The 14,376-nt window shown below is 42.1% G+C and overlaps 1 protein-coding gene across 7 annotated transcripts in view; it reads left to right on the top strand.

The window, feature by feature from the left end:
* The window catches only part of ahi1 (Abelson helper integration site 1), a 407,526-nt gene that overhangs the window by 38,443 nt on the left and 354,707 nt on the right, over positions 1–14,376 (top strand). For 5 of the 7 annotated variants that reach the window (XM_068026173.1, XM_068026200.1, XM_068026189.1 and 2 more), the window contains exon 6: positions 7,408–7,657. In XM_068026173.1, the coding sequence (XP_067882274.1) occupies positions 7,408–7,657 (250 nt within the window). The remainder of the gene's footprint in view (positions 1–7,407; positions 7,658–14,376) is intronic. The other 2 variants (XM_068026175.1, XM_068026181.1) reach the window with 2 other exon arrangements.

Here is a 14,376-nt window from a genome sequence, read left to right on the forward strand (position 1 = left end):
TGTCACTGAGCCAATTCTGGATCCAACTTGCCACATTCCTCAGTATCCCATAGGCTTCTATTTTTCTGACAGTCTGCCATGTGGGACCTTGTCAAACGTCTTGCTAAAATCCATGTAGACCACATCCACTGCACTACCTTCATTAATCCTGCTTGTTACTTCCTCAAAAGACTCAATCAAGTTAGTAAGACATGACCTTCCCCTAACAAATCCATGCTGACTCTCCCTGATTAATCTAAGTGGCAGTTTATCCTATCTCAGAATTGATTCTAATAATTTGCCCACCACCGAGGTCAGACTGACCAGCCTATAATTATTTGGCCTATCACTTGCACCCTTTTTAAACAAATGTTTGCAGACCTCCCGTAGTCTCGTACCTCACATGTATCCAGTGAGGATTTGGAGATGATCCTCAGAGCATCTGCTGTTTCCTCCTTGACTTCCTTTAACAACCTGGCGTACAATCTGGCCCTGGTGATTTATCCACTTTCAAGGATGTCAGACCCTCTAGTACTTCCCCTCAATTATGCTCATCATATCTAATATTTCATGCTCCTCCTCTTTTACTACAGTGTCTGCATTGTCCCTCTCATTTGTGAAGACAGAGACAAAAACTCATTAAGAACCCTGCCCACATCATCTGCATCCGAGCATAAGTTCCTTTGTACATCTCTGATAGGCCCTACCCTTTCCCTAGTTATCCTCTTGCTCTTAATATATTGTTAAAACATCTTTGGGTTTTCCTTGATTTTACTTGCCAATAATTTTTCATGTCCTCTCTTTGCTAATTTCCTTCTTTACTTCACCCCTGCACTTTCTGTACTCCTCTCGGCTTTCTAAAGTATTATGTTTTTTGTAATCATCATAAGCTTTCTTTTTTCTGCTTTACCTTACCCTGATTGCTTCTAGATAACCAGGGGACTCTAGATTTGGCTGTACCACCCTTTATCTTTGTGGGGACATGTCTACATTGTGCCTGTAGAATCTCCCTTTCGAATGCCCCTCTCTGGTTTGCCACCAATATTCCTTCAAGCAGCCAGTCCACTTTCGCCACATCACCTTTCAGCTTCGTAAAATTAGCCGTCCCCCAATTTAGAAATTTTACTCCTGTTTTATCTTTGTCCTTTTCTATGATTATACTAAAACTATTATGGTCACTATCTCCAAAATGGTCACCCACTGCTACTTCGTCTACTTGCCCAGCTTCATTTCTGAAGACTAAATCTAGAATTGCGCCCCTCTCGTTGGGCTTGTTACATGCTGGCTAAAAAAAATTCTCTTGAATGCAGTTCAAGAATTTTGTGCCCTCTGTGCCTTTCACACTTTGTATCCCAGTTGATATTGGGGTAGTCGAAATCCCCAACTATTATTGCCCTATTGTTTTTGCACTCAGAAATTTGCCTACATATTCTTCTATCTCCCTCTAACTATTTGGGGGTCTATAGTACACTCCGAGTAGTGTGGCTGCCCCTTTTTTTATTTCTGAGCTCAACCCGTATGACCTCATTTGATGATTCATTTAGCATATCATCTCTCCTCATAGCTGTTATTGATTCCTTAACCAATAATGCTACACCCCCTCCTTTTTTATCCACCTCTCTATTCCGTCTGAAAACTATATCCAGGGATGTTGAGCTGCCATTTCTGCCCCGCCTTAAGCCAAGTTTCCATTATAGCAATGATTTCATGTTGTCATGTGCCTATTTGTGCCCTCAGCTCATTGGCTTTATTTAATGTTTTTTTTATTTGTTATTGGGGTGTAAACATCGTTAGCAAAGACAACATTTTTTGCTCACCCCTAATTGCCCGAGAGAAGGTGGTGGTGAGCGGCTGCCTTTGTTGTTTGGAGGGGATCTTGCAGTTGATGGTGTTCTAGGGGGTAGAGGTCGTGGATCTGGAAGCTGCTATTGAAGGAGCCTTGAAGAGTTGTTACAGTGCATCTTGCAAATGGTACACACTGCTACCACTATGTGCCGGTGGTGAAAAGATTGGATGTTTAAGGTGGTGAATGGGGTCCTGATCAAGCGGACTGCTTTGTCCTGGATGGTGTCGAGCTTCTTGAGTAGTGTTGGAGCTGAACTGTCCGGACAAGTGGAGAGGTTTCGTTCACATTCCTGATTTGTGCCCTATAGGTGTTAGAGTCTTTGTGGAGACAGGGGATGAACCACTCACCACAAAATACCCAGCCTCAGACCTGCTCTTGTAGCTATAGTAATTATTTGCCTGGTCCAGTTAAGTTTCTGATCAATGGTAACCTCCAGGATGTTGTTGGGGATTCAGTGATGGTAATGCTGTTGATTGTCAAGGGGCGATGATTAGACCCACTCTTGTTGGAGATGGCCATTGCCTGGCACTTGTGTGGCATGAATGTTACTTGCCACTTCTCAGCCCAAGTCTGAATGTTGTCCAGGTCTTGCATGTGGGCATGGACTGCTTCAGTATCTGAAGAGTTTTGTATGGTATTGAACACTACAGTCATCGGTGAACATCCCCATTTCTGACTTAGGTTGGAGGGAAGGTCAAGATCTAGACATTTGAAGGATGAAACACTTAACAATGAAGTGATAGGAAATGCATCTTGCCCTCTCGCAATCCTTTCCCACAGAGGCTAGAAAGGCCTGCAAGCACAAGCAATATAGTCTCAAACCTGAAATAAAAACAAAGTGCTGGAAATACTCAGGTCAGGCAGCATCTGTGGAGAGAGAAGAAGAGTTGGCGTTTCAGGTATATGACATTACATCAGAACATAGTCTCAAGCCTATTGCTTCAGTTGCACTCATCGAATGAGATAGCACTGAAGGAGGCCATTTGGTCAGTTGTGCTTGTGCTGGTTGTTTGAAAGAGCTGTTCTGCTCTGCTGCTCTTTCCCCATAGCTCTGAAAATTTTCCCCCTTCAAGTATTTATCCAATTCTCTTTTAAAGGTTGTTATTAAATCTGCTTCCACCTATTTTTCAGGGAGTGAATTCCAGATCTTAACATTTCACTGTTAAAAATATTTTCCTCATCTCAGCCCTGGTTCTTTGCCAATTACCTTAAATCTATGTCCTGTGTTTACCAACCCTTCCACCACCAGAAACAATTTCTCCTTATTTCCTCCATCAAAACCCTTCATGATTTTGAATACCTCTCTAAGATTTCCTCTTGATCTCTGCTCAAGGGAGAGCAACCCTAGTTTCTCTAGACTTTTCATGTAACTGAAGTCCCTCATCCCTGATAACATTCTGGTAAATCACCTCTGCGCACACTGTAAGGCCTTGACATCCTTCCTAAAGTATTGTGCCCAGAATTGGCCACAGTACTAAAGCTGTGGCCGAATTAGTGCTCAGTGTAACTTCCTTGCTTTTTGTATTCTGTGCCTTTATTAATAAAGCCAAGGATCGCATATGCCTTTTCAGTTGCCTTCTCAACTTCTCCTGCCACCTTCAAAAATCTATGTATCTGCACCCCTTTTAAAATTGTACCATTTAGTTATATTGCCTCTGCTCATTCTTCCAACCAAATCGAATCACTTCACACTTCTCTGCATTAAATTTCTGTCTGTCTGTGAGAATAATTAAGCTATGTTCCTCTGAAGCCTGTTACTATACTGTTGATTGTATTTCAGAGTGGTATCATCTGCAAACTTTGAAATTTATGCCCTGTATACCTGTTGAGGTCATTAATATATATCAGAGCCTTAGTCCTGACACCACTGCACACTTTCCCCCAGTCTGAAAAGCAGACGTTCACCACTGCTCTGCTTCATGCCCCTTAGCCAATTTTATATCCACATAGCCACTGCCCCTTTAATTCCGTGGGCTTCAATCTTGTAAAGTCTATTATGTGGTACTTTATCAAACACCTGGTCCACTCCTCCATTATACCCACCATCTCGTCCCCGTCCCATGGCACCTTCCCCTGCAATCGCAGGAGGTGTAATACCTGCCCATTATCCTCACTATCCCAGGCCCCAAACACTCCTTTCAGGTGTAGCAGCGATTTTCTTGTACTTCTTTCAATGTAGTATACTGTATTCGCTGCGCACAATGTGGTCTCCTCTACATTGGGGAGACCAAGCGCAGACTGGCTGACCGCTTTGCGGAATACCTCCGCTCAGTCCGCAAGCAGAACCCTGAGCTTCCGGTTGCTTGCCATTTCAACACTCCCCCCTGCTCTCATGCTCACATCTCTGTCCTGGGATTTCTGCAGTGTTCCAGTGAACATCAACGCAAGCTCGAGGAACAGCATCTCATCTACCGATTAGGCACACTACAGCCTGCCGGACTGAACATTGAGTTCAATAATTTCAGAGCATGACAGCCCCCCATTTTACTTTCATTTTTAGTTATTTTTTTCTTTTTCTTTTCTTTTTTACATTTTTTACAATCTTTTTTTTTTGCATTTATTTCATTTCATCTTAGTTTGTTCAGTTTGCATACCCACTGTTTTTTTTCATGTTTGCACTTGCTGCTGTTCAATATTCAGTTCATTAACACCTTACCTGTACTAATGCTTTGTCTTTCAACACACCATTAACATATTGTTTGCTTTTGGTCAGCTATGTGGCCTTGTCCAATCTACACCTTCTCCTTTGTTATCTCTTGCCCCACCCCCACCTCACTTGCTTATAACCTGTGACTTTTCTAATATCAGTTCCGAAGAAGGGTCACTGACCCGAAACATTAACTCTGCTTCTCTTTCCACAGATGCTGCCAGACCTGCTGAGTGGTTCCAGCATTTCTTGTTTATATAATGATTTATACAGTTCCAGCATAATCTCCCTGCTCTTATATTCTATACCTTGACTTATACTGACCAGCTAACTTCAGCTTGACAAATGTGTAACACATTTGACAATTTGAAATATTAATTATCAGACTAACTCATTCTTTTATGCTTGTGCAATTATAAGGAAATGGATTCACAAATATACCACCAATAGGTGTCACTATTGTCATGTGTTTACAAGATTTTTCTCTACAGCAAATTGGCAGCTCTCTTTATCGCATTTAATTCATTATGTGTGCTGGACATGCATTGAAACCCCCTTATCAACTATAACGGGAAGTCTCATTATAAAAGTGCCCATGTTTACTGACAATAACAATGATGCCTGTAGGTGATATGATAGGTGGCTTAAATATTAAAGATGTCGCAGCCCCATCTCACATTGCTAAAGTCTGGTGTCACCCAGTAGCTGCTATGCTACAGTGAGTATGATTTATTTTTATATAACAGCTTTACTTATGTAAGCACTTACAGGGTCTGGCCACTTTTTGGAGCTGCAGTGCAAGTTTTAAAAAAATAATTTTGCAGTCAGGGGGTTTTGGTTTTCAGTATTCCGAGCTAATTATAAACAAGAGAACTTTTCTAACTTCATTTGAAATTTTACTTTGTGTCTTTTTTCTCCCTTTAGGTTGTATTACCCTGAATTGCCACGTTTCTTGTCACCTCAACAATTCTGCAGTGTTCCCATCTCTCCACTATTCCATAGCCCTTTCTTGTACTGCTCTCTCTTCCTCAGAAAGAAACCTTTTAAACATGTGTAGTGATGTGCTGGCCAATGATTGTAGCCTGTTCAAGGGCTTTTGGTTCCTGCTATTGCTCCTTTCTAAAGTTATGATCAATTTACCCACACTGATTATGAACCAGAGAAAAACAGTTGAGACATAGAAGACAAAAACATTGGAGTATTAAAGAATGAGAGAAAAGAAAGAAACAGAAATTAGGGGAGGCAGTGGTAGCTAAAATTTAGGGGTACAGTCAGAAGGGGATTACTGGACAAAAGAAACAGATTAGGACCGGTGAGAGGACAGAGAGAGAAAATCTGAGGACAAAGAAGGATAAGTTGGGGACACATGATAAATTTGGTCGCATGGAAATTGGATGTGAAAAGCACAAACAATAGGGTGGGAAACTAACATTGAAGAACAAGAGAAATGAGCAAATAGAGAGATACGTACATCAAAACAGAAAAAGAGTTTTCAACAAATACAAAGACAAATATGGAAAAAGATTGTAGTGAAAGATAAATAGACGAAAAGAAATCATGTCACACAGACGTAAAGGCTACTCCGAAACAGTGTGGGCGGACGCTACTACAAAGAGACATAAGTAGAAAATTTGGGGTGGGGGGGGGGCATTCAGAAAATATGGATAGTGATAAATTTGGTAGCATAGGCAGAGAAATCCAACACACTGTCTCAAACCTATGACGACGATTAAGCTACAAGCTGAAACACACAGGCAATGTCGAGGGAAAGGCACAAAGATCAGGGGATATTCACATTGGGTAAAAAACCCCCAAAGATTTCTCAGACATTGCGTATATCCTTCAACAAAAAGATGTAGGACTTCGAATGACGCAGTGAGAATGCTGAAGACCATGGCTGCCCCAGTGCTTAACTGGAGGAATTTGCGTCTCATCTAAGACTCAATATCAGACCTGCTGTTTAACAACACAGAAAAGCCTTGGACCTGCCTCGGCTCTGCTCTCTGGAAAAGCTTTCCTTAAATTCCTCTGCCTTTTCATCTTTCCACCTTTAAAAGTCTTCTCAAAACCCATCTCTTTGCATTTTTCATTCATCCTCGCACAAAACTTGATGCCCGCTCTCATTATTCTCTGTGAAGCACACTGTGCTATTTTTCTGTTAGCGTTATTGTGGATGTTAAAAGTGCAAGAGATTTGTTCCTGACGACAATTGGAAATGGTGGCTTTTGGCTGCTGGGGTCATTGATGCTTGAGGTCAGGTCAGGGTCATGATGGGGAGGAGGCAACAGTGGTGGGGATTTGAGATCGTCTTAGGAGTCACAACATGGAGGATCTGGTCAGAGAGGAGGGAAGCCGGTAGTATTGGGCTACGGGGAACAGTGCTGTGTGACTTGGAGGTCTTAGGGGTATATAACTAACTTTGCCACTTACTAAGGTTGGAAGACTCAATCAGTGGTAAGTGAAATTAGTAGGTTTAATTGTGACAGGAAAGTATGATGGAAATAGGCACAACAGGAAAATATTACAGGAAGTAGGTGTGTACATATGTTATAATAATGTATATTTGATACTGTTACTGCAGTACTGTTGGAAATCTACTCATGACGTATTATCACCAGTTGCTGAAAAGAAAATAGCCAATTATGCCTGGCTAAATTGGGTTATAACACACATTTGTTAATTGTTACAAGGTACTTGAAAGCTCTATTTACAAAAAAACCCCACCTGATCATTGACCCAGTGTGCAGCGTTACAGAAAAGATAAGATTGTGCAGACTTCACAAGCTTTGAATATCAGCCTTGCTATTGGGAAGGGAGAGCTATGGAAAGGAGAAGCTAAGTTGGTGAGAGGGTTATGTCATCTTGAGTACTCTAATGCAACTTTGAGAGTTTAAAAAAAATATATAATTGCAGTAATGATATTTCTCCATGCCAGCAGCAGCAGAAGAAATGGAGATAAAAGAAGAAATAATGCAAGAGTGCTCTAAAGACGAAGAAACTGCTTCTGAGTTAGAGACTGAACTTCAGCAACAGAGGTCAAAGTACATTACTGATGACGATCTGGTTCTCGGTGTATATATCCACAGAGCAGATCTATTAAAAACAGATATTCTGGCGTCACATCCCTCAGTCAAAGTTTATGTGATTGACGAAGTATCTGGGCAATATGTAAAGAAAGAACACAGGTGAGATGCAAGGCTTAAAAATCTGTTGAGTCAAACAATACATAAAATCAATTGATTCAAAAATGCAAGAAATCTTTTATGTAATATGTAATTACAAGATAAACATTATACATTTGTAAGATGGCATGAAAACTTTAATGCAATTTAAACATCAGCATTTCTGACACCTCCAGCATGATGCCACCACCAAACACATCTTCCCTTCCCCTTCCCTGTCAGCATTCCTGAGGTGAGTGTGACTGCCCTTAACATCAAGGCAGCATTTGACCGAGTATGGCATCAAGGAGCCCTAGCAAAACTAAGGCCAATGAGAATCGGGAAAAACCTTCCGCTGGCTGGAGTCATGCCTAGCGCAAAGGAAGATGGTTGTGGTTGTTGGAGGTCAATCATCTCAGCTCCAGGACATCACTGCAGGAGTTCCTCAGGGTAGTCTCCTAGGCCCAACCATCTTCAGCTGCTTCATCAATGACCTTCCTTCAGTCATAAGGTCAGAAGTGGGGATGCTCGCTGATGATTGCACAATGTTCACCATTCGTGACTCCTCAGATACCGAAGCAGTCCATGTACAAATGCAGCAAGACCTGGACAATATCCAGGCTTGGGCTGATAAATGGCAAGTAACATTTGCGCCACACAAGTGCCAGGCAATGACCATCTCCAACAAGAGAGAATCTAACCATCTCACCTTGACATTCAATGGCATTACCATCGCTGAATCCCCCACTATCAACATTCTAGGGGTTACCATTGACAAGAAACTGAACTGGAGTAGCCATATAAATACTGTGGCTACAAGAGCAGGTCAGAGGCTAGGAACCCTGTGGCGAGTAACTCACCTCCTGACTCCCCAAAGCCTGTCCACCATCTACAAGGCACAAGTCAGGAGTATGATGGAATACTCTTCACTTTCCTGGATGGGTGCAGCTCTAACAGCACTCAAGAAACACGACACCATCCAGGACAAAGCAGCCCGCTTGATTGGCACCCCATCTACAAACATTCACTCCCTCCACCACCGACGCACAGTGGCAGCAGTGTGTACCAGCTACAAGATGCACTGCAGCAATGCACCAAGGCTTCTTAGACAGCATCTTCCAAACCCACGACCTCTACCAACTAGAAGGACAGGGGCAGCAAATTCATGGGAACACCACCACTAGCAAGTTCCCCTCCAAGTCACACACCATCCTGACTTGGAACGATATCGCCGTTCCTTCACTGTTGCTGGGTCAAAATCCTGAAACTCCCTTCCTAACAGCACTGTGGGTGTACCTACCCCAAATGGACTGCAGCGGTTCAAGAAGGCAGCTCACCACCACCTTCTCAAGGGCAATTAGGAATGGGCAATAAATGCTAGCCTGGCCAGCGACGCCCATATCCCATGAATGAATAAAGAAAACCCTGGTCCACTACTCCATTACCCCTGACATTTCAACCTCTTCCCACGGCACCTTCCCATGTAATCGCAGGAGGTGCAATACCTGCCCTTTTACCTCCTCTCTCCTCACCATCCAAAGCTCCAAATATTCCTTCGAGGTGAAGCAGCGATTTACTTGTACTTCCTTCAATTTAGTCTACAGTAGTCGCTGCTCACAATATGGTTGTCTCTATATTGAGGAGACCAAACGCAGATTGGGTGACCACTTTGCGGAACACCTCCGCTCAGTCCAAAAGCATGACACCGAGCTTCCGGTCGCTTGCCATTTCAACACTACCCCCGCCCCCCACCCCCCCACCTCTCATGCCCACATCTCTATCCTTGCCCTGCTCCAGTATTCCAGTGAACATCAGCGCAAGCTCGAAGAGCAGCACCAGATCTTTCGATTAGGCACTCTGCAGCCTTGCAGACTGAACATTGAGTTTTAGATTAGATTAGATTAGAGATACAGCACTGAAACAGGCCCTTCGGCCCACCGAGTCTGTGCCGAACATCAACCACCCATTTATACTAATCCTACACTAATCCCATATTCCTACCAAACATCCCCACCTGTCCCTATATTTCCCTACCACCTACCTATACGAGTGACAATTTATAATGGCCAATTTACCTATCAACCTGCAAGTCTTTTGGCTTGTGGGAGGAAACCGGAGCACCCGGAGAAAACCCACGCAGACACAGGGAGAACTTGCAAACTCCACACAGGCAGTACCCGGAATCGAACCTGGGTCCCTGGAGCTGTGAGGCTGTGGTGCTAACCACTGCGCCACTGTGCCGCCCATTTCAGAGCATCTCTGGCCTTTTCTTAATATTTTTATATCTTATTTTTTAACCATGTGCCTGTTTTTTTATGTCGACAGAGCTACTCATTATTTGCTTGCTACCAGTCTCTGGATTAATGCTTTGTCTTTCACCACAAGCATCAACACACTCTGTGCCTTTGTCCCAGGGCAGCTTTGTTATTTAATCTCTCCTGCCCTTTTCCCTATTATGCACTTTCCCTTTTGTTCTCTTCCCCACCAACGCCCCCCCCCCTACCGCCCCCAAACCGGCCTTCATTTGTTCAAAACCTAATTCTTTTCTAACCTTTGCCAGTTCTTATGAAAGGTCACAGACCTGAAACGTTAACTCCGTTCTCTCTCCAAAGATGCTGCCTGACCTGCTGAGTATTTCAGCACTATATTTTTATTTCAGATTTCCAGCATTTGCAGTATTTTGCTTTTGCAAAAGAAAGAGTTTGCATTCAGAGAGCCTTTCATGACATCAGGATGTCCCAAATCATTTTAAAGGCAACTATTTATTTTTGAAGTGTAGTCATTGTTGTAATTTAAGGAATCAAGGCTGTCAGTTTGTGCACAGTAAAGTTCAACAAACAGCAATGAGATAAATGATTTGCTGATCTTTTTAATGTTGTTTGTCGAGGAATACATGTTGGCTGGAACAGTGGGTGGATTCCCTTGCTCTTCGAATAGTGTGATGTGATTTCTAACGAATTTTTGTAAAGGCAGACTGGGCTTGTTTAATGTCTCATTCAAAAAATGTACTTCTAACATTGCAGCATCCTCTCAGTACTATGCTGAAATGTCAGCTTAGGTTATGTGCAAATGTTTCTGGAGCTTGATGTTATAAACTACTGACTCAGATGAGAATGCTACCACTGAACCTGTTGGTTATAAAACCATCTAGAAGGGGAGGACTTTTACCTTGAGCGTGACATACAAACATATGAATTAGGAGTTGGCCACTCGGCCCTTCAAGCCTGCTCCGCCATTCAGCAAGTTCATGGCTGAACTGATTACTCCACATTTCCACCCCCGATAACTTTCCACCCCCTTGCTTATCAAGAATCTATCTACCTACGCCTTAAAAATATTCAAAGACTCTGCTTCCACTACCTTTTGAGGAAGAGAATTCAAAAGACTCACGGCCGTCTGAGAGAAAAGATTTCTCCTTATCTCTGTATTAAATGGGCGACCCCTTATTTTTGAACAGTGACCCCTAGTTCTCGATTCTCCCACAAGGGGAAACATCCATTCCACATCCACCCTGTCAAGACCCCTCAGGATTTTATATGTTTCAGTCAAGTCACCTCTTACCCTTCTAAATTCCAGCAGATACAAGCCTAACCTGTCCAATCTTTCCTCATGAGACAGCCCGCCTATTCCAGGTATTATTCTAGAAAACCTCCTCCATACTGCCTCCAGCGCATTTACATCCTTCTTTAAATAAAGAGACCAGTACTGTACCTAGTACTCCAGATGTGGTCTCCCCAATGCCCTGTATAGCTGAAGCATAACCTCCCTACTTTTGTATTCAATTCCCCGCACTATAAACGATAATATTCTATTAGCTTTCCTAATTACGTGCTGTACCTGCATACTAACCTTTTCTGATTCATGCCCTATAGCACCCAGATCTCTCTGCATCTCAGAGCTCTGCAATCTCTCACCATTTAGATAATATGCTTCTTTTTTATTCTTCCTGCCCAAGTGGGCAATTTCCCACTTTCCCACATTATATTCCATTTGCCAGGTTTTTGCCCACACTCTTAACCTATCTATATCCCTTCATATCCCACTTATGTCCTCTTCACAAGTTACTTTCCTACCTATCTTTGTGTCATCAGCAAATTTAGTAACCATACCTTCGGTCCCTTCATCTGATTCATTTATGTAAATGGTAAAAGGTTGAAGCCCCAGCACAGATCCCTGTAGCATACCACTTTTTACATCTTGCCAGCCAGAAAATGACCCATTTATGCCTACTTTCTGTTTCTTGTTAGCTCGCCAATCTTCTATCCATGCCCATATGTTACCTGCCACACCATGAGCTTTTGTTTTCTGCAATAACTTTTGATGTGGCACCTTATCAAATACCTTCTGGAAATCTAAGTACAGTACATCCACCGGTTCCCCTTTATCTACAGCACATGTATTTCCCTCAAAGAACTCCAATAAAGTGGTTAAACATGATTTCCCTTTCACAAAACCTCACCTCTAATTTCACTGGTCATTGGAGGTTGGTGTACAATTTAATAAGATTACAAAATAGTTGGTGACCAAGTGTATTAAAAGTCGCATTGAAAGGCAAGGTTTTAAATTTATCTGCATGATCTTCTTGTACAAGTTGAAATGAGATCATCAGTGACAGAGTTGTTATCCATTCATTTCATTAAAGTTTCATATCAAGCAGATGTTCGTAGACCATGGGAAAATATCCTTATATCATGGACTGTAAAAACAAAAAAATGCATTTTAGTGACTGGCTTTATCAGTCAGAAAACATTAAACACTGGCTGTTTTAATTCCCTAGCCACATTAACATACAACTGGTCCACCTCCCACCTGGAATGGATGGGGAGAAAATTACCCGCATTCTGAAATTTGTATTGCCCATGGCCACTTGCCTGCATTTGGCTAAGAGTGGGGAAGGGAATTCCAGGAGAGTCTTGTGGGTGGGGGGCATTCAAAGCATTCCAGCACCACCTGACTCCACACAGGAAAATGAATCTCTTCAAATTCCGAGCCTCTTCCGACTTGCTTCAGCCTGGAAGTAAAACCATAATACTTTCTTCGCTCAAGTCTGAGTTAAGATTGCTTTGGGGACCTCGTGACTACATTGAACCCTGAAGGGCTCAAGTGGCTTTAGGTTAAGCGGCTTAGCCACCCGTCCTGTAAATATTGCGGTATGCGCATCTATAGTGTTACAGCCATTAGGTTTACCTTACCTCAAATTATGACATACTAAAATGTCTGACAAGGATATGCCAGCTTGCTTGCCAGTGGGTCTTGCCTATGTCAAGAACAATATTTATTCCAGCACCACTAACATCAGATTATCTGGTCATTATCACCTTGCCATTTGTGGACAAGTTGGCTGCTGCACCTCCTACATTATCACAGTGACTACACTTCAAAATACTTCATTAGCTGTAAAGTGGCTTGAGCAGCAGATCTTTTTTTTTTGGTAATGACCAGCTTATAGTGGGAGTCGAGGGGGCACTAGTTGGCTGCTGTCTACATCTTGACTCCATAATCTTTAATGGGGTCAGTGATGGGGATGCTAGTTGAGCGCTCAATGGCACCTAAGCCATGATTTTCAACTCTATGTTTAATCAAGTTTTGTTTTCTTAAAGTTTGCTAAATTAAACTTACACAACAGATGAATAAAATGTGAAAATTGTCTCAATTTTTTCCATGCACGAAAATATGCATGGAAATCAATCAGCGTAGGAAGTTGTGTAGGACTTTGAAAAACAATTAAACCAGGTGGCTAGCATCTCAAGGTTATTAAAAATGCATGATATATTGTGAGACCAATGGATACAATGAGTGTGTTCCACGTAACTTTATAAATTACTTGATCCTTGTTTTTATGGCTTATGATTTCCTGTGAGCATCTTTATTATATTTTGCCATTTAGTACACTTTGATGTGAAACCCATAAATGTCTTTCCCATGTTTGTTGCTGAGTTGCCACTTGTTACATCACCCAGTTGACCATTTTTTCATATGAGAGTCTTAACGGCAAGTTTCATGGGACTATTTGACTGCAGGGGGCATCACAGCTGAGCTCTATCCTGTACTAAACCAAGGTCCATATGCACCTAATTCCAGCAGGAGTTGTATAAAGTGATCAAAGACCAGAACAGTGGCTGATCTTCCACTTCCTAACAGGGAAGCTGTGGTGGATTTGTAGTGGCAGGACCATGGATAAGTTTAGTGAGCACTGGTGAGCCTCTTTATGCTATTTTGTAATGACAGAAATAAATTATTTTGGTATGGATATATGGAGCCCTTGGGAAATCTTTTCTATCACGTGTAAGGAAATCATGCCCTTATACTCAGTGATTAAAAAAAATGTGAAGTGAAGACTTTTTTTCCAGAAGTGAAACAAAGTTTAACAAGGCCAAGAGACTCAAACAGCAATGAGAGAAGACTGAGGACAAAAGGAGCTCAAATTGGTTCTCTTGGTGGAAGTATACAAGTTCTTTATGCCTCATACTTCAAACTGGAAATGTGATTTCTGGATTAAATAACAGTTCAGAACTTTGATTAAAGAAACTCGGTTTGGCATTGAAATGCACTAGTGCAGCAGTTAGTGTATGAGTGAGTAAGTACATGCACAGTAGCTTATCGTGAATGGCACTCTAGTCTGGATCATTTATTTCTCCCCCTCATTTCCAATAAAAGTGCAGTATGTTCAGTACTTGACACATTACTAAAATATACTGATGAGGAAAACAGACTGGGATGCTGGACATGATCAGTTCTTTCTG

This window comes from Heterodontus francisci, chromosome 3 (genome assembly GCF_036365525.1).
Source record: "Heterodontus francisci isolate sHetFra1 chromosome 3, sHetFra1.hap1, whole genome shotgun sequence".
NCBI classification, from domain to species: Eukaryota; Metazoa; Chordata; class Chondrichthyes; order Heterodontiformes; family Heterodontidae; genus Heterodontus; species Heterodontus francisci.